At 40.4% G+C, this 27,961-nt stretch overlaps 1 protein-coding gene across 3 annotated transcripts in view; it reads left to right on the top strand.

The window, feature by feature from the left end:
* Positions 1 to 27,961, top strand: part of Polr3b (RNA polymerase III subunit B) — a 109,260-nt gene that overhangs the window by 10,613 nt on the left and 70,686 nt on the right. For 2 of the 3 annotated variants that reach the window (XM_055627875.1, XM_055627877.1), the window contains 8 exons: positions 230 to 305; positions 1,209 to 1,309; positions 2,222 to 2,313; positions 5,701 to 5,818; positions 7,622 to 7,730; positions 14,988 to 15,110; positions 20,091 to 20,210; positions 22,890 to 23,024. In XM_055627875.1, coding sequence (XP_055483850.1) covers positions 230 to 305; positions 1,209 to 1,309; positions 2,222 to 2,313; positions 5,701 to 5,818; positions 7,622 to 7,730; positions 14,988 to 15,110; positions 20,091 to 20,210; positions 22,890 to 23,024 — 874 coding nt within the window. The remainder of the gene's footprint in view (positions 1 to 229; positions 306 to 1,208; positions 1,310 to 2,221; positions 2,314 to 5,700; positions 5,819 to 7,621; positions 7,731 to 14,987; positions 15,111 to 20,090; positions 20,211 to 22,889; positions 23,025 to 27,961) is intronic. The other variant, XM_055627876.1, reaches the window with a different exon arrangement.

Below are 27,961 nucleotides of genomic sequence, written 5' to 3'. Positions count from 1 at the left end.
ACACACACACACACACACACACACACACACACACACACACACACACAGAAATACTTTGATAACGTTTTCCCTCGTTTGTAAAGTTATATGGACTATCACTTCAAGAAGATACATAATTGTTACTTTTGCTTGTCATCCTCAGCAAGGTAGGCACTTTCAAAGACTGAGGGATCATATGTGTATGTTCTTTGAAGACATATAATTGATAATGAAAGAATTTGCTTTTCAGATATCTTAATATCTATGTTGGACTTCCTGATGTTGAAGAAAGCTTCAATGTAACTAGGCCAGTGTCCCCTCATGAGGTAATTATACATCTTACCTTACTTGGACTTATTTTGACCTAGAGTCTGCTCTTAGTGTATTCTCTTAAACTTTTATCTCTTTGTTTGTTTGTTTATTATTTAAACTGGGTCCTCTAGAAGAGCAGCCAGTATTCTTAACTCCTGAGCTGTTCCTTCAGGCCCACATGAGCAATTTTTATTGGTCAGGAATAGAAAACTTAAAATTTTAAATTTCAGACACTGTTGTAAAATTAAAAGAAGTTTAAATCTAACTTCCAGTAAAAGCCAAAGGTGGGATATAACACAAAAAAATTATGTGATTAATGTTCAGATAAATTCTCTTTTGAAGCTATAAACTACCACATAACTGTCTGTTTGATAATGTTGAAGGCACTAGAGTCCAGTATCTTCTCATTGCTTCAATGTCCTTTAGGTTGTTATCATATATTCCAACCATTTCTAAAGTCCCTCTGATGATTCAGAGATGGCTAGAATGGTGTAGTGAATGGTTTGGTAAGGCGTTTTGTAATACAGTTTATATTCACATACTTTTCTTTAATGGTTGTTAACCATTTTGAACAATATGATCAGCCAACTTAATTATTTGCTATGGACTGAATTTGCAAGGAACAATTTGATTGATTTCTTTAAAAATGTGGAAACAAACTGGTTATTTGCACCAGGTTGATGAGAAAAAAATCACTCCTAGGATTTTCGTTCCATCTTTGGACTTCAAGACCAAGGATGCTCTATCAGTATGTAGGCCAATACATGATGTCATCTCTTTCAGGAGTAAAGTAGACTTCCAGTGTCCTGAGGCAGTGCATTAGCAGCTCGGTGGAGAAAGTTCAGTTTGGTATGGGCCGTACTCCTAGAGGGTGCACTAAAAGAAAGAGAGTCAGAAACTGTTTGATTCCGTTCCAGTGCCGTCTGAGGGACATGACATACTCTGCCCCAATCACAGTGGACATTGAGTATACCCGAGGCAGCCAGAGGATAATCCGCAACGCCTTACCCATTGGCAGGTGAGAAGTGAGTTGCTATTGGAGCCACACTCCCTGGACACCGGCCCCATGATGTGATCTTCAGCCAGTTAAGAAGTCCTTTTGCCTCACTTCGCCATCTGAAGTGTGGGAAGTGGAACTATCTCATGACATTACTTTGTAGATCCTTAGAGTAAGGGCCAGACAGAGCTGTGGTTCTTAGTAACTGTAGGCTGTTTTCTAAAGCTGAGGTCAGAGATTTCCTTTTCTTCTCCTGACACCAGCGATGAGTGCTTAGCAGATCACTTTCCAGTCCATTGAATTCTGCACTGGGCTTCTTGGTAGACTTATCTATGGGTGGCATAGTTATGGAAGAAGTTACTTTCCCTAGAAAAAGTTTGAAAATAATGGATAGCATCAGCTAGTACTTTTGGAACCTGAAGAGAAGGCTTAAAACAAGAGCCAAGGCAGGGTACCAAAGGGAAAGCTTCAACTTTGCCGTGTTGTATCTCCACCATCATATATTTAGGTGTGGTCCTCTAGTTATTCGCTATAGATAGTACTGTGAAGGCTTTCACACATCTTTAAGATCCACAGCCTTTCCCCCTTTGAATAAGTTTGTCTAGAAGTCTGAATAGGTGTGCTTTAGACTTGCTCGCATGTGGTGCTTCATAGAGTACACCTCTTCATAGTCTCCCTAAAATAGTGTTCTTGATAACGTCTCCCGTTTTATCAGTTCTTTTCTCAGCTGTGCCCTTGTCATTATCCAGCATAGTTGTAGATCTTTGTTATCCGTGCCAGAAAATGTGTCCAGAGAAATCTTTGTTTTCACCTGGCTCTCTCATGGAATGCCTCTTCTAAATGGTACAGAGATGCAGGCCCCTCTGCCATGTGTTCACTGCACGTTTTTATGCCTCAGTCTGTGCATGATAACTTTTTGTTTACTTTAAACAGAATGCCCATCATGCTACGAAGTTCAAACTGTGTTCTGACAGGGAAAACTCCAGCAGAGTTTGCCAAATTGAACGAGTGTCCATTAGACCCAGGTATGTTGCATGCTGTAGCTGTACCCCATCCCCTTTTATTGCTCTGTTCTTTTTTCCTAGTGTTCTGCTTAGCCTTTCAGCCTTCTGATGACTTGTTAAAAACTGTGTTTATAAATTTCTGAAGATTTGGCATCAGCTTCATTCTGGATTTCTAAAAATATGCTGATTCTTCTTTCATTGGCTTAAAATGTTTACTAGCTCGACTTCTGACTTATTATCATGGCTTGTTTTTTTCTTTCTGCTTTTGTTCAGTAGTTTCTTTTGATATACTTGAAATCTGAGATGCTTCCAAAGTTGCTGTCCCAGCTGTTCTGAAAAGACCCTACTAGTTCACAACAGTCTGTTAAATGTAGAAAAGGGAGAAAAATTAAAAAAAAAACTTTTTTTTTTTGCTGTTTTTTTTTTTTTTTAAGCCCTTATACTTTATATTTTTTGTGCTTATTTCTTGGCTATTTTTGGTAGAATTTCAAACAATACAACACAGTTTCCCACAATGCCTCCACCTATGATTTAAAACAGGCCTACAGTTGCTTTACTTGCTCTAAGGAGAATTTTGTTGTTTGCTTGCTTGCTTATTTGTTTACTGTTAAGGAGACAGGGTCACATGACACATTGGCTGGCCTTGAACTCACTAAATAGATAAGGCTGGCCTTGATCACCTGATCTTCTTGTTCCTGCCTCCTAAATGCCCAGCATATAGGCATGTGCTACCATATCTTGTTACCTTTAGAAAGGACTTAATAGGAGCCTTTACCAGACTCTTAACTTGTTCCTAAGTTAAATGTGTTACGTTGTTTTTTGCTTATATTTTAAAGACAGAACAAAATCTTACTCTATCCTATATCTAAATTATGTGAAAAAATATGTAATAATGCCATGTGACTTTTATTCAGTGTAAAACATTATTTTGGAGCTGGGTATGGTGGCACATGCCTTTAATTCCAGCACTTATGGAGGCAGAGGCAGGTGGATCTCTGTGAGTTCAAGTCCAGCCTGGTCTACAAAGTGAGTCCAGGACAGCCAAGGCTATATAGAGAAACCCTGTTTCAAAAAAACCAAATAAATAAATAAGTAAATTCTACCACCAGAAAGATTCATCTGTTTAACATATTTCTTTTTTCATTTGCCTGGTATACCTGTTGGCTTGGTAAAATATATGGACATTATAGATTGTTTTCTTGATCCTATGGTGCATACCTTGACCAAAAGCAACTTGGAGGGGAAGGGGTTTATTTGATTTTCACTTCCAGGTCACAGTCTGTCATGTCAGGGCAGGAGCTCAAGTGGGAGTTGAAGCAGAACCCATGGAAGAATGCTGCTTTTTGGCTTACTCCCAAGCCATGTTCTTCTGCCTTTCTTATGTAACTCAGGTCCACCTGCCTAAGAAAGGTACCGCCAATTAATATGAGAAGGCTGGGTCTTCTCATATTAATTGGCAGTCAAGAAAATGCGCCATAGACATGCTGTAGGATAATCTGATGAAAGCTGTTCTTCAGTTAAGGTTCCCTCTTCCCAGTGTGTGGATAGCACTACTAACCAGTACACTTCACTCTCTGGTCAGCTTGACATACAAACACATCCTTGTTAAACCATAGCTTTTCCTTTCTGGCTTGTTCCCAGTATCTCATGTTAGAATCATAATGTAAAATACAGTACACCTTTAGAAGTCCCACAGCCTTTAAAGATTGCAGGGCTTTAAAGGTGCAGGGTTTCTTTAAAAATTCCAAGTCTCTTAATGTTTGACCCTCTGTAAAACCCCAAACAAGTTATGTGCTTCCTTCTTCCAAGGAGAACAGGGTACAGTTGTACTCAGTTCAGTGTCTGACATCTGAGATACACTCATGATCTTCTGACTCCAGGAGGCTTGGACACTCCATTTCTCTGGTTCTGCCACCCATAGTACACATAGCTTGTCAAATAGGCACAGGCAAGCTTTACTGCCATCATCCTTGTAGATGTCCCATGATCGTGGCGTCTCCAATATCTTAGAGTCTCCACTTTAGCTGAGGCTTCACCTTCACCAATAGCCTCTCCTGGTCTGTCTTCAGGACAGGAACAGTGTCCCATAGTGCCACGTCTCAACTTCTTTCTGTCACTCCTTCTTTAGTCCTGTAGTTTTGATGCTGTCAAACCAGTGCTACACCGAAGACTCTTTAAAAAAAAAGTTATTTATTTGTTTATACAGTGTTCTGCTTGCATGTATGCCTACATGTCAGAAGAGGGCACAAGATTGCATTATAGATGGTTGTGAGCAACCATGTGATTGCTGGGAATTGAACTCAGGACCTTTGGAAGAATAGTCAGTGCTCTTAACCCCTGAGCCATCAAGTTATCAAGTTCTGCTGCCAGCTTGAAATGCAGCCTTGAACCCTTCTGGACTACAGCTTCTATGAACTCACCCTGGCTGATGAAATGCTTCCCAGAATATTTCTCATCAGTGGTGGCTGGTCTCTCTTTAATCACAACCGTTTCTCAGTCCCTGTTAACCAACCTCCATTGTCCCAGTAAAACTCAGAAGGCTTCACCTCTGCAGATTCTTAATGGAAAATATCACATGAACAAGCCAAGTTCCCATTGTCTGTACTTTCAGTATTCTTAACCTTTCAAGTTTTCATAGAATAACCCATTGATCTCTGAGCATTCAGTGACTTTCCTAGCATAAAGTTCCAAATATTCCTATAGTCTTCCTCAAATCAACATGGTCAGGTCCATCGCAGTAACACCCCACTTCTGGTTCTGCTTTTTGTCCTAGTTTGCTTTTCTGTTTCTTTGATAGACACTACAACCAAAAGCAACTCAAAGAAAAAGGATTTCTTTAGCTTACTCTTTATAGTCATAAGCACTCATTGAGGGGAGTTAGTTCAGGAGCTCAAGCAGGAACTGAGGCAGAAATCACGAGGGAACACTGCTGTCGTCTTTTCCAGGCTTATGTTCATTTCTCTTATATGGCTCAGGCCCATCAGTCTAGGGTGGGAGTAATGGCTAAACCCTCATATCAATCAGCAATCAAGACAGTGCCCCATAGTCATGCCCAACATGATGGAAGCAGTTCATCAGTTGAGGCTCCATCTTTCCAGTGTGTTGACTTGACAACAAAATAACCAGGGCAATAGACCAAGCATATACACTCTGTCTCCAAGAGGTATATCAGCTTTAGTTCTTTGTGTAAAACTGTGTTCTGATACTGTCATCAATTCACAGAACAATGTGAGCAGTCTCTTCAAGTTAATGATTGCCGACGCCTGAAGCAAATGGTCATAGGCACCTACCTATATAATGTGGGCCAGTCTACACTGGTGCTCTGAAGAACACCTCCGGAGCTCCTTGCTCTCACATATTCACTGGTTACAGAAGAGGTGGTGAGCTTTTCTTGTTTCCTTTGGGCAGGTGGCTACTTCATTGTTAAAGGAGTTGAAAAAGTAATTCTTATCCAAGAGCAGCTGTCCAAGAACAGGATCATTGTGGAGGCAGATAGGAAAGGAGCTGTTGGAGCTTCAGTTACCAGGTAAGGGAAACAGATGGTGTTTTTCAAAATGTTAACCATTTTAGCAGTAGTAGGTGGTTGTCTTCCCATGTGAAGGGGCCAGTATTTCAATAGCAGGCAGTGTATTTAAGGTTAATTTGTTGCACGAATCTATAAACACAGTATTGATTTTAAGATTTCAGTGATGGAAGCGTGAGACAGTGTTTGGAAGGGCACTAGTTAATTTAAGTTGTGTTCTTTATTAATTTACAACATTAAAGAAACTTTTAAAGTTAAAAACAGGAAGGCACTATTCAAGGTTTTCATATTCGTATTCAGGTTTTTTGTAAGCAAGGACTGTTTTATATATAGTATTGAGTAAACTGTACCACACTACTGTTTGCAGTCCAGACTAGCTTTTTTCACAGTACACCCATGGTCTGCAGCAGCAGCACCCTGTAGAACTTTTGTAACTTTTATTCTCCTGTGATTTAAACCTGAGGGCTAATGAGGACAGGAAGATTGTAGCATAGGTGAGATAATCAGTGTGCAGTAGTCTCTCTTCTGGTGGCCTATAGTGAACCTATTAACATAGGGTTCTGCAGGCTTCTCTTTAATGGAGAGGCAGCTAACAGTAATGGCCTTGATCAAAGACTTAGTAGGAACCAGTTTCTTTGGTACATTATGGGTTGGTTGGTTGGTTGGTTGGTCTGGTTTTTTGAGACAGGGTTTCTGTGTATAACAGTCCTGGCTCTTCTGGAATTTTCTTTGTAGACTAGGCTGTCCTGAACTCAGAGACCTGCCTGCCTCTGCCTCCGGAGTGCTGGGATGAGAGATGTGCGCCACCACTCCTGGCAGGACGTTATGTTTAATAGTAAAAACAGTCCTTCAGGATAAATGATGTTGTTCCTATTTTATAACTGCGCTCAGAGTCACCTTGATTGTAAGAGGTCCTCAGCATCCACCTCTTTCAACTGTATACAGTTTTGGAGCCAAAGCAGTCTAGATTTGAATCCGAAAGGTGATGCTTCCATCTGTGACACTGGAGTGGGAGTCACTTAACTTCTCCAAGTCTTGCATTCACCATATGTGATCTAGTGGGGCTCTCAGTACATGTTGTCATGTGGAGATTAGAACTCATGTGTACCACATGCCAACAGTGTAGCAGGCGATTAATATGTTGTACTGTTGTGGTTGAATAGGGCTTTTCAAGTGCCTTATAAAGTCTGTTAGGAATCTCATAACAGAGACACTTATCGAAGAAGCTAAATTAGGACAACTTATGTTTTGCTGTGTGCTAATACTGTGGGTAACTTTTGGATTACTAATTTTAAAACTTTCTCAAGTCTGGGCTATTTTGAGATTTCTCTTCAAAAAAATTAGTCATGAATATATACCCTACATTGGATCAAAATAATTCAGGTGTAATAAAAATGAAACATGTTAAAGGGTAGGAGGCACTGTGACACAGACTTGTAATCCTAGTACATAGGAGGTGGGCAGAGGAACAGAAGTTCATGATCATCCCTACATAACAAGTTCAAGGCCAGCCTGGACCTTTCCTCAAGAACCAGCCAGCAAACCAGATACACAAGGGAAGGGGGAAGGGAAGTTAGGTCAAAGGTCACTCATCATCCACAAAATCTCCACCATAAGCTCAAAGATGAAGAAACAGTTGTAGTGTTTTTAAGTAGTCACAGAAGTGGCAGGAAGTTGTGTATCTTTGAAAGCCAATCAATTAGACAGGATTTTATTGTTGAGCAGCTGAACCTCACTGGGTAATGATCGTTGCTATTGAAGTTACTGGGTAGGAATGCACTTTAACTGGCTTGTGTTTACTTATAGCTCTACTCATGAGAAAAAAAGTAGAACCAACATGGCTGTGAAACAAGGAAGATTTTATTTGAGGCATAACACTTTGTCTGAAGATATACCCATTGTCATCATTTTTAAGGTAAAGCTGCAGCTTTCTTTCTGAAAACTAGAATGAATTTCTCTGGTTAATTTTCTTTATTAATCACAATTGTTACTACATTTTACTTATTTTGTGTGCATGTGTGTAAGTGTTGACATGTATGTGTGTGGGTGAATGTACATACCATAGTGTATGTGTGAGGCAAGGGGACAATTGTAGAAGTCAGTTCTGTCCTTCCGCCATGTGGATTCCAGATAACTCAGCTCATCAGCATCTTTACCTGCCGAGCCATCTCACCAGTCCACGTGTTTTTTCATATAGAATTAGCATTTTGGCAGGTAAGGGATTCTAGGAATAGAAAGGTTTATATCACACATGAGTTCTATGTTAATCTTTTTTTTCCAAAGGAGATACCTGAAGTGTAGAAGGGTATTGTGATGAAACAGCTTTTCTCCACCCTCTTCCTAACTACACAGTGCTACCTAAAGACCTCACTGTTACCAGTTTCTCATGAGTCTTTCCAGAAGTAGTTTACTTATTCATGAATAGAAATAGATCTGTGTTTTGTTGATACATTCAGTGTATATTATTTTATACTTAGTTCTTTTTTTGTTTTTGTAACTTACATCTTGGATGTGCTGTGATAGTTGTACATGCAGACTTGACCCTGAGAAAAGCAACATAAGGGAGAAAGGGTTTATTTTGGCCCACAGTTCATCACAGCAGGAAGAATAAAGATGGCAGAGGCCTGAAGCAGCTGATCACATTGCATCTGTGTCAGGAAACAGAAGGATGAATGCATGTGCTCAGGTCACTTTCTCCTTTTCATAAAGTCCAGGATCACAGCCCATGGAATGGTGCCACTCAGAATGGCTAGGTCTTTCCACCTCAATAATCTAATCAAGACAGTCACCATGGAATGGCCAGGAGCCTGTCTCTGATGTCATCAGGTTGACTGTTGGGATTAGCTGTCATACAGACCTATTGTATATGACAGACTCCATTTTATTTAGCCAGGTCCTATTGTATTTGACAGATTCTTCTACTTTATTTAATCATGTCCCACTTCATGGACATAATAGCTCTTGATATAATAAAATGTGCTATGATATGTCACATGACAAGGACATCTATAGCCTGTATCCTAGAAAATTCTAGATCTGTTAGTTTTTATAGACATTTAGATTCTGTTGTCACTAAATAAACTTGTGTCTTCACGATATAACTGGATGTGTAAAAGTTTGTTTGGCTTAGAACCAGAAAAACTGTTTCCTGTAGAAATGTTTAATTGGTATTCTTTTTGGAAAGCTCCTATGTTCCATTTAACATGTTGTGAGGTCTGAATGTGTGTACTCTGAATCATGGTGACTAGCTTGACTAATAAAGAGCCCAAATTCTAACATATCCGATATGCTGTTCCAGGAGGCACAGCATATCGGATAATGTTAGACACACACTGTACCGTGGCCACCCTTCAGTTTCACTTTAGGACTTATTGTTCCTATCCCATAGTTGCTTTATAGTAGAAATATCTTTCTTTTAAAATTTATTTATTTATTATGTATGCAGAAGAGGACACCAGATCTCATTGTAGATGGTTGTGAGCCACCGTGTGGTTGCTAGTAATTGAACTAAGGACCTCTGGAAGAGCAGACAGTGCTCTTAACCTCTGAGCCATCTCTCCAGCCCTAGAAATATCTTCTATCAGCAGGCAGCTTTTCTGCAGTGGTAGTTAACTAAGCTGGTTGAAAAGGAAAATCATTTGGAGTAACAAAGAAGAGACTGAGCCTCTGCTCTTAAAGATGTCGCCAGGCAGCATGGGAGTCAGGAAGTAGGGCTTCTTCAAGTCTAGCAGGTGTGCTATGCCCCTGGTCATTCAGATATTGGCTGGGTGCTGACTAGGCAGGCTCTTTAACTTGAGATGCAGTCACATGAAGGAGTTCTGGGGAATATTTCCTATGTTCACTATAGCTTAATATGCTTTGGAGTTTTATGAAAGACAGTCATTAATTTTCTTTACTGGTGATGATGATAATCATAATGACAGAACCATTTTGTTAGTAGTCCAGAGAGAGTCTCACATGTGTGCTTTCTTACTCCTTTTTTTGAAGTTTGTGTTTTCAAGCACAGAATGAACTTTGGCTTTTCATAGTACATGTGATGGAGAAATTTTATCTGGCAGCTTGGAATTATATTTTCAGCAGAGGGCAGTATGTCTCCATGTATCCATGCGGCTCCCCCCACCCCGAGATGAACGTGAAGATGAATAGCATTGCTGTTTTTAGACTAAGAGTGTTTAATCAGAAAGCATATGATTATTTTTTTATTGCTAATGTAGAAAATGTGTAATGAGATACATGTATGGATTAAAAATCTGAAAAGCTTTAAACATTGCTTTTTTTCTTTCCTTTGGACTTTATGACTAAAGTTTAATAAAACAATTTCTCCTGTTACATTTGTTTAATATTTATGTTGAAAGCATAAACAGATATAGACGATTTAAATTCTATCTAGAAAAAGGCTATGAAGTACCAGTCTGTGTTTTTTATGTAACCAGTTAAAAATGAAGAAAGTCTGTGAAAAGTATAGCATGGTTTTATATGTTTGTAGGTCTTTTTCTTCTGACTTGTGATATACACAATAATTTATTTTGTGTTTTACTTAACAATAGATCATAGTATCATCATTATTATGTGTGTAATTTATTTTTCAGTTTCCTCAAGTGTGATTTAAGATTTTTTTTTTTTTCAGCTCAGATATTTTTAGTCTTAACACACTCTGAGATGACCTCATTCATACATGTTCGTGCACATTGCTGATAGAGTATGGAATTTTAGTCCTGGAAGTGGGAGTGTTGTGTATATTTTCCAGAAATGTGTAATGATCCAACAAGCCATGTATAACATTTAAAATATGCCTTTAAAACTTTTTAGTTCAAATACGCGAGCTGAGGATTTTAATCATATGTAGTTGTCTTTTTGTTCTTTCCCTTCGGGAATGTTTCAGTCAATTGCTAAGAACTTATTTCTGTGACAGTACAGGCTCCTGGAGATCTTAGAGTTACACAGATTTAGCCTAAAGTTTTGTGTCTCTGCTTAGTAGCTGTGTGACCTTGGGCAGAATTCCAAACTTCTCTGGGTCCTGACTAATTTTCAAGAGAAAATTCACCTCTGCGGCTGTTCTGTGAAGCACAGAGATCACATGTTCCCAGGAAGGAGGCCCTTTCTCTCTGCTCAGCTATCCTTACCCATTTTTTTCAGAAGCCAGAGAAGATACACTAGGGTGCTAGAAGAGGCACATCATTTCTCTTTGTGTTTTGTGTAGCCCTAACACAGACCTTGACAGTCATTAGGACTTGATGGTTGTTGATTGTAACCAAGAATTGGCTGAAAGTGGGAGACGTAGCAGGGTCTTCAGATGCCATGCTAAGTCTGAATATGATGGGTAGGGAGCTTGTGAGGCCTGGATCAGCCTTTCTTGTGGACTTGACTCACCACACAGGTTCTCCTACCCATGAATCCTCCTATTTTGTATCACAAGCTTTCAGCACTTGCACTGTGGTGGCATCTATGACCCAAAAGGATCTTGGGAGCTGGGCTTTGTTTCTTAGACTTCAACTTCTATGGGTATTTTTTATCTTTAAAGAGAAACAACTACAGATGTAAAGAAATCATCGGAGTTCCCTTACCTACAAGGACTGCTGTTAGTAATAAATAATTTCAGCTATTTACAGAAAACCAGAGCTTTCTGAATCTTGGCTATGTATAGAAGTCAGCTTCATCAGGACCCTTGCCCATTGGTGCAAGTCATTCTCTTGTGCTCACTGGTATTTTCTTTTTCCTACCTTTTAAAAGTTACACTGTGTTTGAGGACACAGTTTCATGCCACTTTCTAAAGAATGCCTGTCTTGGGTTTTATTCAGTTTACTGATTGTTAGACCATTGGTGACCTTCGGACAAACATTATCTCTGCCATTTTTCCTGAGGTTATTGTTGTATAGCGTTTTCTCTTGTCTTATTAGTGGGAGTGATGAGGTTTCAGGAGTACAAAGAGTTCCACATAATGCTACTTTTCAGGTGTCTAAATTATGTCTGTAAAGCAAAATGGGTGGGCATTTTGTTTGTATCCATGGCGACATGTCATCTATTTATAGCCATGACTGCTGAAGGCTAAATAGTGCTGAAGCTGATTCAGCGTTTGACGCTGAACTCCTTTGATAATACTTGACTGAGTTATGGCCTCTGTGTTTCAGTGACTTGATAGGAAGAGTTTGGGCTTTTGCTGGAAAGCTTTGACAGTATGCATCCTTTCTTCATATGGTGTCTTTCACCATTGCTTGGCATAGTTTCTTTCATAGCTTAGGCATGCATGGAGTCTGTTTACATCCATTTTAAGCCATTCAAGAGTGTTAGGCAATTTAAAAACTTCTGCTTAGATTCCACATAAGCACATCTTAAGTGGCCAACCAAATGATGCATGAGGAAGGATTTTTTTTTTTTTCATTATTATAAACCACCAAAATTAGGTGCTCATGTTTGTAATCTTTGGTACTTAGAGATTACGGAAATAAAAATTACCAAAATAAGCTAAGTGGCTCTGACTTAACGGTTCAGATATTTACATGCCTAGTTTTTTTTCTCTGCTTAAAAAGTTAAAATTAGCCACTTTTTGAATTGTTAACTTTTAATCGTAAAAAGCTACTTTAATGAATTTATGATTTTTAAATAATAACGTTTATTTTTAGCAGCTACTTGAATCAAGCTTTTATCAAGTTAGAGATAAAAAAACAAATGTGTGATTTTTAGTCTTGAGAATTTATGTGTAAAGGAAAAGTTTGAAGCCCCTTGTGGTACTGCGTACCTATAATTCTGGCACTCGGGAGCTGAGGCAAGAAGATTAAGAGCCGAGGCCAAGCCGGGCATGAGAGTGCACGCCTTGATCCCTGCACTCAGGGAAGCAAAGGCAGGCCGTCCTCCGTGAGTTCAAGGCCAGCCTGCTCTACAAATGAGTCCAGGACAGCCAGGGTTACACAAAGAAACCCTCTCTCAAAAAAAATCTAAATAAATAAATAAATGAAAAAAAGAGAGTCCAAATAAATAAATAAATAAATAAATAGATAGATAGATAGAGTCCAAATAAATAAATAAATGAAAGAAAAGGAAAAAAAAAAAAAGAGTCCAAAGCCAGTTTGTCTCAAATAAAATTATATGTTCAAATAGTGGATGTAATTGCTAGTTATTACATTTGCTGTCTGAGCTCTGTGTAAATTATCACACTGTTGTGTGGGTTTTCCAGGGGACGCATGGACAAACCTGTTTTCACCTCAGGTGGGGTACCACCATCTGAGCAATGAAATGATTCCAGCATAGTTTAGCCTGGTGAACCAGTGACTTTACTGGGGTTGCTTACAGGAGCTTGGATGGCTCAAGGCAGCTGCATAACCAAAATAGCCATGCCAACATGGGCGACAGCTCATGAAAGCCACATTCTTGGAGCTCACTGTCAGGTCCCAGGCAGTTTTAGTGAAGAGTTTGCCCCCTGTCTCCCTCCCAAAGTTCAGAGTTTCTGTAAGTCTGGAAAAGGACCTCCTGAGTTTTTAAACTTTGTTTTGTTTTTGAGACAGAGCCTCACCCTGTAGCCCTGGCTAGTCTGGAACTCCTGTGTAGCCCAGGCCAGCCCTGAACTCATAAAGATCTCCCTGCCTCTAACTCTTGGGTACTGGGATTAAAAGCGTGCACCACCACACAGCTAGCTAAGTCCTAAAACTTCCCGTGCTGAGTTCTGTAAGGTTCATCAGCTTCCTGAGTTCCCAGTTTCCTCAGCCTCCCTCATTGCTTAAGAAGGGGTTACGTTGATTCAGAAAAAACTACAAGTACATTCTTGTATTGTTGGTCAGAAATTTGGGGGTTACTTAGCTGTATGTTTCTGGTTCACTGTCTTTCAGTTATCAGTATGTTTGTCTGACTGTTGTTGTCTGATACTCATCAGTTAGTTGGGCAACCTCCAACATTGTAAAATGCTATAAATGTCATTTTGTTTTGTTTTTCTGCCTTTGGACATTCTCACATTCTTGATGGGTGCCCTCAAGATTTGGCAACGGGAGCAAGCAGGAAACTTGCTCCCTGTAAAACCAAGTTTCCAAAGCTGAGTATGTTACTTCTTCCCACAGAGGGACTTCCCTCTGTGCTCAGAGGGGTTAGTGCTAGGGGATTTGGGGACATTTTTAAACTCTTCTCAGTTGGTATAAAAGGGACATATCAGCTACTTAGCCTTTCCCAGGTCTTGAGAACTTTCAAGGTCAAATGTGTCCTCATTGAACTTTGAGCTGGAAGGGCTCCATGGTGCTGCCTCTGCACCTGCAGTAGAAGGAAGCACATGACAGTAGTAGGGTTGCCATTGTGTCGGGGAGAATGCTAAGGAGTCAGCCCTCTCAGTGGATTATAAGACAATGCCCCTGGAGGTCTGCATTGGAACTGAGGACTCGGTTTCCTTCTCGTTTGTGTGGAAGAGAACTCAGAAGGCAAGTGACAAACTTGTCAGACAGTTGTCCTCTGGTTCAGTCTTCTCTCAAAGCTGAAGGAAGATATCTTGATGACTTCTGTGAAGCAGGTCATTACCACACAGAGAGGGTTAGTGGGATTATACTCTGTCTCTCCATATGGCAGTTTTTAGGCAGGTGTCTGAAAAAGTGAGTGAGCGCAGGACCACGCGGAACCTGCAGAGACATGCAGCCACTGCTACCTTGGAACATTTAAGAGGGTCTGATACTTCATACATTAAATATGTTCTGAGATTTAAACTTTGTAAGTTTTCATAGTATATGGTGTCTCTAGAATACTGAACTAAAACAACCTTTAGGGAAATCCTTTTGGCATGAATATGAATGATTTGATAATTTTCAGAAAAAATTAATCTTGTGGCAAAACTAGTCAGAGTCACACTGATGTTCAGGAGTGTTGGTCTTGCTTTTATTTGCTGTTGTTACAGGCCTTTCCACTAGGCTTCCCAGCCTCATTTCTTCATGGTGAAACTCTTGGAAGATTTGGAAAAGTGGAGAGGGTAGACGCATGCAGAAAGCACTCGAGGGTGTTTGTTTTCCTCTCCCAAATGACGGTTTCTGTTGCAGGTTCTTGTGCAGCTTAGGCTGTGGCTGCCAGCACCAGATGGCACCGTTTCTGAGGGAAGAGCTGGCTTTTGCTTAGAAGTAATACCCATAAACAATACCAGATTAGCATAAGCAAATGTCAGTGAGTGAACACAAAGCCAACACTCCTCCATCTTTTCTTCCCTTCCTAGGCCATGGGTGTTGAGAGCGATCAGGAAATTGTGCAGATGATTGGAACAGAGGAGCACGTGATGGCTGCATTTGGGCCCAGCTTGGAGGAGTGCCAGAAGGCTCAGATTTTCACACAGATGCAGGTGTGTCCTCTTATGATGTCCCTTCCTGTGAACTGAGACAACTTCAGTGCTGTCCATCTCAATAAGCTGCCACTGCAGTGGCCTTGGGGTGTAGATTTGGGAAGGGTGCTAGGAGAAGAGCCACACACAAGTTCTTTTGACTTCTGATGAGTCTGCACGTCATCAGTCAGTGGTTTCTTTAGTTTTCAGAAGAGGTCTATGTGGGCAGGAGGCTTCTGGTTGCCTGTGTAACAAGCACCATGTCCCCGGGTCATTTGAGGGGATGGTTCACTTTCAAAACTGGCAGTTCTGGCTTGCATTTTTTAATTTTCTCTTCACTATCCTTTTGATGGTGAGTTGGGAACATGTCACTGTGATAAAACACCATGTCCATAAGCAACTAAATGAAAAGTTCATTGTGGCTTGTAGTTCCAGAGGGATAGAGCCTGTAACGGCGATCAAGGCATAGAGCAGGAAGCTGGCTGGGCACATGTTCATCCACCCAAAGGAAGGAGAGAGAGAGAGAGAGAGAGAGAGAGAGAGAGAGAGAGAGAGCACAGGAATTGGGGCAAGGCCACCCCCAGTAACATACTTCCTCAAACATAGCTCTACCTCTTGAAGGTTCTAGAACTACCAACTGGAGACCCAAGTATTCAAACACATGCACTTCTGGGAGACATCTCTCACTTAACACCACAGAGACCAAAGAGACCAAAACCAGGACTTTTTACATGCTAAGCAGGCAATCTGCCAATAAGCTGTGTCCTTAGCTCTTAATATCCATTTCATTCTCAACCTCCAGTTGCATCATTTGGTTTTTATCCGATTTTCTGAATTCCTAATGACTTCAGTACCGAGAAAGTTCCAGAAATAGTTCCTTTTATTACCTCCGGGTCTTCACTGACCCAGGCCTGCCTGGTTAGACCCTTGGTATCTGAAGACAAGACTCAAGGATGATGCTAGGGAATTCCGTGTGTGTAAACAGAATTTTAAAAGCAATTATTCTTCCTTTCTCATGTGGGAGAGCCCTCATAGTACTTTGGCTTTTCATCCTGATATTTGTAAGGTGGTTTGCTGGCTCGGAATCTGTGTGGCATTCCGTACGCCCTCAGGGATCTAGAGGTGCACTCCTGTAGAACCAGAATAGGTGGTTCAGATTGGTCCGTATGTACAGTGTCTAGCCCATGAGATACTTAGGAGAATAGAAATCCTGGGTTTCTTTCTTAGAGAGCATTGCCACTTAATGTCTGTTTGTATGTTCTGTATTCAAATCAGTCTTGGTGGTTTTTGGATTAAGTCACTCTCTTAGGAAGGTTAATATCATACTTAAATATATGTAATTCCAAGGCACAGATCACTAGAGATTGTCCCTCACTGCTATCCTCTTTTTCATGGCTAATGGATAATTGACTCAAATCATTTGGCAAACAACATCAGGAAACGTTTGGATTAGGGATACTATTTTTGGCCCTTCTTGAAAGTGAAATACTTGATAGGCATAAATCTTTTTTTTTTTTAAATTAAGGAGTCATGTCCAGGGATCTAAGAGAGGAAACACTTGAGAAATATGCAGGAAATAGGAAATGAACAGCAGTCCTTTGGATAGCTCAGCTTTAGGTGATGTGCTGGCCTGTCTGTGACTGAAGAGTAGCCTCATGGTGGCAGAGGGCTCTAATGAGTTCCTTGACACATTTTAACCATCATTGCTCAGACAATCCTCAGCTTGTAGAACTGTATAAGGGTTAAACAGTGAGGTTGGAAACTCACATTCATATCTATTAGAAGATACTGATGGACTTTCCAGCTGACTCAATGAGATTAGGTCTGAGAAAAGATGGAAAAAAGATGTAATTAATTAACTTAAGAAAAACAAATCTTTTGCTTCCCTGAACAGAAAGCATGAATTTCCAAGTGCTCAGAGTCTGCATGTTAGGTTAGTAATAATTCAAAATGGTTTGTTTATTGAATATATAGTATCATTGTGAAAGCATTAGGAAGGGAGTGTTCTCTTCTGGATGAGGACAGAGCAAGTGCTCTTCAGTGTGTAATAGTGTTGTGTCACAAAACTTCTGTGTAGACACAACACATGTCTCCTGCCCCAGATAAGGATCACGTGACAGATAACACCACAGTGGTTTGGATCCACCAAAGTCCAACGTGATGAACCAATGAGTTTTCTTGGAAGAGTATCAGTAAGGAGGTTACTCACGGGAGCAGAAATGACGCAAAGACGGCTGCAGCAGCAGAACCCACCCCAGCATGGTGACAGCTCACGAAAGCTGGAAAGCCTGGAGCACTCAGCTACAGGTTTGGGTTTGCGGAGTACCCTTTCCAAGTGACTGTTGTACAGCAAGCAGCTTGGCTGGTTCCTGTTCTTGCAGGCAGCCTTTTGTAGGATCTTGTTTGTGCCGAGGCTTGTGGGAGAGGCTCTCTCAGCTTTAATTGCTTACTGTGGTAGGGAGGAGGGCTACTGAATCTGCTCAGTTTTAGAGAATCCCTGAAGCTATCTAGAGTTGTTTACCTTCCTGCTCATGGAACTTCCCTGTGGGATGGAATGTTTACATCTTGGAGGAAACTTTTATTCCACAGATAGCTGTTTAGAAGATGTGGTGCTTCTGTGGATTGCTTAAAATGTAGGGGTGTTTTGTTTTTATGTCTGTTTTTAGCCTCCACCCTGTCATCTCTTCTGAAGCCTTAGCTCTGTATTGTTTATATTATTTTCATCTTTGTAAAGGCCCCCGGTGTGTAGAGAAGGTGCTCATTGCCTTTTGGGGGATAATATTTTGGCCTAGCTGAGAATGTGAGCTCTTCCATCAGCCATTACACCGTGAAAAGGTAGCATGGTTGGGTACCCAGGGAAGAGATGATAATGTAACATCAGAGGGGATTCCCTCTCCTTTGTGCCCCTCTTGTTTTGTTTTGTTGTTTGTTTTGGTTTGATTTAGTTTTTTGCCTCAGAGAAGTTAGGAATTTTGCATCCTTTCCCAAGGGGAAAAGTTTAATGATGGTATTTCAGTTTAGAGAACATAAGCTCTCTTTTGGGTAAATACTTAGAGTAGAATTACTGGGCCAGAGAACTTTTTAACTTTTATAAATTCAGAAATGACCAAACATCTCCAATCCACGGATACTCATACCATTTTGTATTACTGGCCACAGTGTTCAAGTCTGGCTGCTTCTTATTGTCACAGTATCTGGTGTCGTGTCTTTTAATTTTACTTCTAGCAGGTGTTAGCATTATCTTATTATAGCCTTAATCATTTCTCTGATGGCAAATTACATTGTACACTTCCATGTGTGAATCAGTCACTGGTTTTGTTTGTGAGGTGTTCAAACTGCTTATTTGTTCACTGCCTTCATTAAGTTAATCATTTTATTAATGAATTTCAGACATCTTTTAAAAATGAAATCTGAGCTGCATGCAGTGGCATAGTCTTTCATTCTAGCATTTGGAAGGCAGAGGCAGGCAATTCTCTATGAATTCCAGGCCAGGCTAGTTTACGGAATTCCAGGACAGCCAGGGCTGTTACACAGAGTTCTCTCAAACAAACAAAATGGTCTGGATATTAATCTAATGTCCAGATTTTATATTGTAAATATTGTCACCTATTTCACTGCTTCTCTTTTTTTCTTTTACAGTGTTGTTTGACTTTGAAAAAAAAAAAAACAAAACCACCAAATTATCAGAAAGCTTTGTGTTGTTTTTATAGTTATTACTCTCAGTGTCCTTGCCTTCTCCACGTCAGGATATACTGTCTTGAATCATTCTCTAGAAGGCATGTACTTTTAGTTTTCATGTTAGGTCTCAAATCTTTTTGTTGTTTTTCAAGACTAGGTAGCTCAGGCTGTCCTGGAACTCACTCTGTAGACCAGGTTGGCCTTGAACTCACAGATCTACTTTCACCACCACTGTGCAGCAGGTCTTACCTCAAATTAGTTCTTCTTTTGGTGTGAGATGGAGGCCAGGGCTCCTTGTTCATGTGTGGGTACTGAGTCGTATTTGACCCACCAGTTGTTGAAAGGACAGTTTCTTTCCTGTTTTGACACTTCTGTCAAGAGTCAGTTGACCACTCAGTGAGGTTGTTTTTGGACTTGTGATTTGCATCCGTTTTTCTCTCCTTGCCAGCATTACACCATTTTCATTTCTGAGGTTTTTGTTTGTTTGGGGGTTGGGGTCTAGACAAGGTTTCACTGTGTAGCCTCTGCCTCCTGAATGCTGGGATTAAAGGATGTGCCACCCACCACAAACTTGTTTGGTTTTTTTTTTTTTGAGATAGGCCCTGTCTGGCCTTGAACTTAACAGAGATTCACCTGCCTCTTCCCTTCACCGTTGAGATTAAAAGACTGATATCAGTGCCCAGGTACTGTACAGTTAGCATTGAAATCAGCTGTGTTTCAGCTAGCCAAGTCCTTTGCATACCCATGTAAGTTATAGAACCTAGGACTTGAGAATCAACTATTTGGGGCTTTTAAAGGCCTGCTGGGAATAAGATATTCTATTATAAATTTACTGGTTAGTTTAGAAAGAATTTAAACTTACATTTTGACATTTCTCAAGTCATCTAGTTTATGACAGTGTCTTTATCCTGGATTTATTTAGGTTTTGTTTTTCTCTGTAGCTCTTACTGTAGAGGGCTTAACATGGATTGCTATCTTTATGGGAAACTCACCATCCTGCAGTGATACTCTGTGGGATGAAGAATTGATGGCTGCTTTATATATACACACAAACCTACCTTCTATCTATGATTTCTCAATTTCCACAAATAATTATGTATCAGTTTTATAAGAATAAGACAATTTACAAATCAAAAGGGAACCAGTGTATTAGTTAGGCAATGGGCTGTGTTATTTTTGTCATTGCTTCATGATGTTGACTCTGTGTTCCTAGTACAGCAGTCTCTGTGACCAGGGTCCTTGTCTTCTTTGCTTTAACAGTAGGTCAGCACTGATAAGTGATCCCCAATAATGTAATTCAAACCCTACTTTGTTTTTTTATAGGCTTTAAAGTACATAGGGAATAAAGTAAGAAGACAAAGAATGTGGGGAGGTGGACCAAAGAAAACCAAAATAGAAGAAGCAAGAGAGCTCCTGGCTTCTACCATTCTGACCCATGTCCCAGTGAGTAATTGCCAGCTATGAGTATTGTGAGATTCCTTAATTCTGTCTAAAGACTTTTGAGTAATGCTTTTTGCTGTTTGAAGAATATTTCCCACAAGTGAATGCTCAAGAGGACTGTACTGCCCCATTGGCACTTCTCTTCCCTCTTCAGAGGTTGTTTGTAGTCAGTGTTGGCTGTATCACTTTTTAAAATATTCATTGGCTGAGGTCATCCCACGACCTTGAATTCCAGAGTTTCCATCCAGCTTTCCTCATTTATGGAGAAGACTCTCTCATCTGTGTTAGCTGGATGGTTTGCTTAGTCACCTGACTGGTGAGTGTACAGAAAGAAGGCTGGAGGTTGTGTGTTGGCCTTGAAGTGGGTCGTGTTTATCTCCTGTTAACCTCTCATGATAAGTCAGCTGTGCTGCCAGAACTCAGCCTTCCCCCCTTGAATGCCTGTGCTCATTTGCTACGTCGCAGCCAGCAAGTATTCACCATGGATGATACAATTCCAGGGTTGCGACTACTTCTTCAGGGAGTCTGCGGGAGTAGACTGGCCTTGTGATGGCAGCCAGGTTCAGTTTTCTTACCTTAAAACAACTTTGATCAGATATACATATGACTGTATAACTCTGTTACTTCTGCTTGTATGCCTGTGATCCAAGTCAGAGAATTATAAAATTCTTATTATTGATCCCATATTTGAACCAAATCTTATACTCTTTTGGATGAGTGAAAAGATTTTAAAATTCAAAACTGCAGAAGTGGATAATGGGAGCAGTAAGAACTTCGGTGCTGAGATACTTTTGTTTAGATTCTGGTTTTGAACTCTTGGTTTTTCTTGCACTGACTTGAATGTTTCTTAAGTTTCTTCATCAGTATAAGGAAGTAACACCTGTAGTATTACTTGTAGTCTCTTGTAGTGATTCAGGGATACAGTTTATGTACAGAGCTCTATTCCCAGCTCCCCAGGATGGTGTTATGCATTAAGAGCCTGGCTTAGCTTAATGCTATAATGGCAGAATGGGCCTCTTCCACCCTGCTGGCTGTGAAGAACTTTGGTAAATTGAGGCTCTAAAGCATAATTCCTTTGTTCTTTTGCAAAGAGAATGAGCCACTATTTTTTTTTTTTAATTTGGGCTATATATTTATCAGTAAAGAGTAGTTGAATTAGGAAAGGCTTACAGTTTTCAAATAGTTTAAAACAGGTTTTTGTTTGTTTGTTTTTAACCTAAGTTAAAACAGTGGAGTCAGTACAGGAACAGGAGTTATTACCAAGATAAAGCAGTACTGTTTGTTGTTCTTCAAGACCCAGGCTCAAGAGTACTCTCAGGGCTAACACCTGGGAATTTGTTAGAAACAGTGAAACTGTACCCTAGACCTATTGAGTCAGAAACTCCAGAGTGAGCCTCAGTGTAGCCATTTGTATTTTTGCAAGTTCCCCAGGTACTTGTGATATAATCACAGATTTGAAAACCTTAACTGTTAGTGGTGATGTCCAGAAGTCTCCAGGCTTCTGTTGACAGTTTAGTTCCAGTGTCCTATGGTCATTTTAGAGCTTCCTACCCATTTCAGGTAATTCATGTTAACATCCCCCAGCGAATGTCTGAACTGCTACTAGTCGTCTACAAGTCATGTCAATTGTTAGAGCAGAGAGATCCCACTTTCCTTGTGATTTGCTAGCATTATCCTGGAAAAATGGACTCAGAAATAATTTCAGTTTAGGTGTGGAGTTGGGTTTCTAGCATGTAGTAGTTAAAAGGGGAAGTGGGTGAAAGGGTGTATCAGGGATGGTTACTATGAATATTCATGTTTACTCCTACCTGGAAGTCTGTTAGTATTTATGTATGTGAAAGGGGACTGTGAACTGGACTTTGCTGAAAATTAAAAATGTAATTAATAAAATCTTTATTTTTCTCATTGGTAAATAAAACAACCATTATTGATTATTAAACAGCCAGAAGAGTTAGGTGATCAATGCAACTCCCTGACATTAAGATTAGGAAAGTAAAATGGAACATGGAGTTCTGTAAATACTAATAGAGAATATAAATTATTTATTATCATTGCATAACAAGGAGCTTCAGACATCGGTGGCTGAACATAGCTGTGCTGTCACTCGTTGGTCTGTGTTTACTAGCCTTACCCAAAGCTGGAGAGGGACTTTTATCTTGGGCCTGCTATGAAGTTGCAAGTAGTGGCTGAGACTGGAGTCATGTGATGGATTTCCCAGGCTGGATGTCCACCTTGGCCTCCTCACTCACAGCAAATGCACTGCTCTTCCCACAGTGTCCTAGACTTACCCTCTGAGGACTCAGGACCCAAGCAAGACAGGTAGTGAACGTGCCAGTGTACTTAAGGGTCAGTCTACACCTGGCATCTTCTCTGCTGTAGCTTAGACTCCTCACATGCCAACCACAGTGTGCAATGACTGAGTGACATGGAGGACATGGGAAGTGAAGCAGTTGCAGTGGTCATCTTTGAAGGAAAACTAACTCAGGCAGTAAATGCAGAGATGGAAAGTTTGTGTACCTCTCAGAAGTTTATAGACTAGCTGAATTAACTAAAATAAGGAGAATTATAACAACTCACTGCTTTCCTATTTGAATGTAGTAACATTGATTCTTCTCTCAAGAAGATTCTTCTCTCATTTAGCATACAACATCTTACAGTGTTTCTCCGATATCTGAATTCCAGGTGAAGGAGTTCAACTTCCGAGCTAAGTGCATCTACACTGCAGTGATGGTGCGAAGGGTGATCCTGGCCCAAGGAGATAATAAAGTCGATGACAGAGACTATTATGGCAACAAGCGACTGGAATTGGCAGGACAGGTGCTTTAATCATTTTCATGAGGAATTGTATTTTTTTTCTCCTTAAGATCTATTTGAATTATATATACTGGTGTTTTGACTACATGTATATGTGGGTGAGGTTGTCGGATTCTTGGAACAGGAGTTACAGACAGTTTTGAGCTGCCATCTGGATCCTGGGAATTGAACCCGTATCCTCTGGAAGAGCAGCCAGTGCTCTTAACCACTGAGCCATCTCTCCAGTGAATTGTATTTTTTTATATAAAATTAGTTTTGCTGTCACTGTAGATATGAATGCATTTAAATATAATAGAAACTGTATTTAGTTTGAAGTACAACTTTCACATATGACTTGCTTAATTTTTTTATAGTATGTTACCTGTGTTATCTCTTCTGGTGAGATATTTACCCTCATTCCCTGTAATGTTGGAAGTGAAAGCTGGCTTTAACTTTAAATATATTTTACTCAGTTAACAAATGTTACTTAGATACCTCTGTGTTCCAGGGTGCTGATGCTGGGTGTAAAGGAGAAAGATAGACAAAGGTTTGTGTGTGTGTGTGTGTGTGTGTGTGTGTGTGTGTGTGTAGGGGGGCGATATGCATGAGGTCAGATGCCCATGGAGGCTCAGGCATCAGTTCCCCTGGAATCACAGTGGTTGTGAGCTGCCTTATGTGGGTGCTGGGAACTGAACTGTGTCCTCTGCAAGAGCAGGAAACTCTCTTAGCCTCTGAGTCATCTCTCCAGCGCCAAGTAAGTTCTTAAACCCATGTGAGCTGAAGAACCAGGCAGAGATGGGATTTCCAGCATCTGCTGGTCATAGGTTTGGATTTCATTTACATGGAGTGGAAAACCACTGGACAGTTTTAGTCAGGGAGTGATATAAGCTGGATTTTCGATTGCAGAAAGACAGGTTTGGAGATGAGCAGACCAGCAGTGGGCAGGCCAGGGGTTGATAGCAATGAATGATCCAGATGAGGGATGCCAGCTGAGAGGATACCAATAGACATGCCACAACTAAAATTAATTTTACATTACAGTGAGGGGGAGGTCTGTGTGACAATGGGTGCTGGGGTGTGCATTGTAGAGGTCAGAGAACAACCTGTAAAATGGTTCTCTCCTTCTATCTTTTGGGTCCTGGGAAGTAACCAGACTTGGCAGCACGTGCCCTTACCCACTAAGCCATCTTTCTAGCTCTACAACTAAATTTGAAAACTAGAATTCAGAAGTTAGAACAGTTTTGGGGCTTGGGAAGAGTCAGGATCTGGAATATGGGGAAGCTCTGTGTGGCTAAAGGCTAATGCCTATTAGCAGGATTTTGTTTTTCACCAACATTCAGATTGGCCACTCACTCTGCAAGGATTTATGGCATTCCTACTGCTAATCCTCATTTCCACCATTTTTCAATTAAAAAGAAATCAAGCTGTTAAGTGAGTCCTTAAAAAAAAATGGGTTGTTTAGAGGAATACAGAAGGGAATAAGGAGGAGGCTAAGGAGAATATCCTGTTGCTTAAGAAATTAGAATTAAAAAGAGGACTTCCACGTGCAAGAAAACATAGCTTAGTGAACAATGTAAGCACATAAAAGGTATTGTGTTGGCAGAATATGTAAAAACAATAGCTGCTAGTTCCCACCCGTGGGATGAGGCAGGGAAATGTGCTTCAGCTTTAGATAACAGAGTTGTCTCCAGCCCAGGGCACTTTCTCTCAGTCTCACTGTCACCAGAGGGTTGCCAGGCCAGCCGCCAGTAGGTGTTAGAAAACCTACTGATCTCAGGCTTAATCTTTGCACCTACCTTTTCTTTTTTGGTAATGTGTTCATTATTTGCTGTGCATTACTCTGTTCTTTGTCTGCAAATTTTTTGTTCCTAATGCAGCTTGCTTTGTATGGGTGAGATATGGAATGGCACCAAAATCCAGCACCCTGGAAAGCCAGGGATTTCCATCCTGGGACAAAAGAATGCCGTCTTGACTTCAGAGATTGCCTAATCCCAGCTGTTCTGATAATGTAATTAAGGCTTCCTAATGTCTTTAATTTTGCAACCAGTTTGTGTGAAAAGGAGAATTTGGCACTCTGAAGGCTTAAACACTAAATAGCAATCTCAAGGCGCCTAATTAGAATTCTCTGACATTAAGCTAATTGGTGAAACTGTATTTCAACGGCTTAACTTCTTTATTAATTTTTTTAGCATTTTCATTGAAAATCAATTGATGAGCTGTCAGCACTTTTCCCTAAATATGATTCAGTTGATGGCGCTTCTGTCTCCAGCGGGAGGAAAGGCCTCAGAGTAGCAGTACGAAGTGTTGAGTGTGAGCAAAGCATCCTACCCTTGTACTCATTTTACTTCCAACCTAGATATCGTGGTTCATTGTATGGCTTAGCCTTGCTGCTTCTCATTGCTCTGGGAACTGGGCAGCAGCATTTCTCTAAAGTAGAAATTTTAGGAGAGGAGAAATCTATTCCTGTAGCAGTTTTGTTGACTATAGGTTCCTATTCATTAGTGTTTAGCACTGGGGACATTTTCTTGTGTCTGAATCAGCCCGCCACAAAAGATTCAGCTGGGATCCCAAAACACTTTTTCATAATTTGAGACAAAAGCAGCTGAGTGTAAGGGGCTAATTAAAAGAGCACTAGGCTTCTGTGGTCTGGTTAAGGGTACTTGATTCTGTTTAGGATGCTTATGTAGGTTCCGTTGCGCTGCCCACAGGAAGTGGCTGGAACCGGCTTCTGTAGCCCCTCACCCCTCTGCACCTGCTTCCACTCCCACGTTCTTTCTTCCCATGAGTGAAACTGCTGGGTCTGACTGTAAGAAAGGATTAAGCTCTCTGGGAGGAAGTTTTCTTTTTAGAACGCTTTTAAATTCAAGTCTAAGACCCTGGCTTCCTGGTCTGCAGACTTGGTTTTGTAGAAGTAGATGATCTGTCCACCGTAAGGGGGAAGACATTTTAAAATGGCCCAACTTTGGAAAATTGTTTTGATGTTAAGGGAGACTTAGTTGTGTTGAATAATTCTTTGCTCAGAGCCATAAGCCTATTTGCCCATTAATATAGTCAGTGTGGGCTTTAGTGAATCTTTAGCTCAAATGTTTTCAGTGACTCTCAGAACTCCTCTTTAAGTGAATCATTTAAATGTTTGGCTAATTGACTTAAAGCACAAACAGATATGTTGAATTTTTTATTCTGTTAATAAAAGGAAAACTTACATTGGAAATGTGAATATAATTATGAATAGAGCTTGGTGTTTGTAATATCTACTGTGTGTACTATTGAAGTGTACCAGCTCACTTTTGTAGTATGATAGCTCCTGCCATTCCTCCCTGTGAACTTCATAGTCCCAGTATTTTGATTCTCTGTTGCTGTGGGGCACATGCTTGCCTAAGCAGTGACTTCATTTCATTTTTGTGGATCTCACGGTTTTTTGGGTCAGGCATTCAGGTGGATCTGGGCTGTTTGCCTGTTTCAAGTGGTGCTGGTAGACAGCAGCCATTAGTCACTGAGTGAATGACTGAAGAATGGGCTGAGTCAAGGTGCCCAAGTGTGTGTGCATTGTCTTATAGATGAATTCCGGATGCTCTCCATCCACGACTTCTTGGTTGACTTCAATGTATTTGTCTCTCTAGTGGTTTTAGAGTAACATCTTGTATGTCTTTTTATTTGTATCTCTTTATCTGTTGACCAGTATTATTTCCTCTGCTTTGAAATATCTTGTTTGCATTTTCCTTATTAATTTCAAGGAAACATTTTGTATGCTTAGGTCCTGTTTTTAACCAATTATATATGCAGAAGCTATCGTAGCATAGATTCTTTTTTTAACTTTATATCTTTTAGGATGTACTAACATGTGGTCAGCTTTATTTATTCTGCTTTTCAGTATTTCGTGCTTTTTGTCTTTGAAACTTATGTCTTTGGTATTTGTTCTTCCGATAGTTTTGTATGGTGTAAAGAATCCCATTTCAGGGCTGTGGACTTACATTAGTTGGTAGAGTGTCTGCCTAGCACACCCATAGGCCTCTGTTCAGTCCCCAGGACCACATAAAAACAGGGTGGTGATGCATTGCCTATAACCCTGCGTATAATCGGTCCTATAATCCTAGGACTTCGGAGGTAGAGGCAGGAGCATCAGAAGTTCAAGGGCTGGGGCAGGAGAGATGGTTCAGGGGTTAAGAGCATTAGCTGCTCTTCCAGAGAACCCGGATTTGATTCCCAGAACCCATGTGGTGTCTCGCAACTGGCTGAAAGTCCAGTAACAGTCTCTTTTGGCTTCCGTGGTCACCAGGCACTCATCTGGTATACAAACATACATGCAGACAAAACACATAGACACAGAAAATAAAGTAAATTTTTTTTTTTTAAGTTCAAGCGCGCACATACTATATAGCAAGTTTTGAAGCCAGCCAGGCATGGCACTCTGCTTCAAAAAGAAAAGAGGAGGAGGAAATAGAAGAATCCAATTTCATTTCTTCCAGATGGGTAACTTGTTGTCTCAGAATCATTTGTTACATGACCCTTTACTCTCCTGTCAATCAAAACTGAGCCTCTGTGATGTGACAGTTGTAGCATGTAGTCTGTTTCAAGGCTGTATTCCAGCCTTTGGTCAGTTTGCTTATGCATCTATTTTGAGAAAAATAGTAAATATAAAATATTAGTCTCCTTATACATAAATCTTATTTAGGTTTCCTTTCTTTTTTCATTAAAGATTTCTAATTTTCTTCAATGAAGGTCTTATGCCCTCTTAAAACAAAACAAAACAAAACAACTTTTATTTCTGAAGCTAGAGAGGTGGCTCAGCATTTGCTGCCCTTCCAGAGGACTAGAGGTTGGTTCCCAGCACTGCATCTGCTTCTCATGACCGCCTGTAACCCTAGTTCTAGAGAATTAGTACCTCTGCTGGTTCCCATGATGCTGTACGTACGTACACACACACACACACACACACACACACACACACACACACACACACA

This window comes from Psammomys obesus, unplaced genomic scaffold (genome assembly GCF_907164565.1).
Source record: "Psammomys obesus unplaced genomic scaffold, mPsaObe1.curated_primary_1811, whole genome shotgun sequence".
Lineage (NCBI taxonomy): Eukaryota > Metazoa > Chordata > Mammalia > Rodentia > Muridae > Psammomys > Psammomys obesus.
Note: the sequence above shows the minus strand (reverse complement) of the source record. Positions and strands in the feature narration are given on the sequence as shown.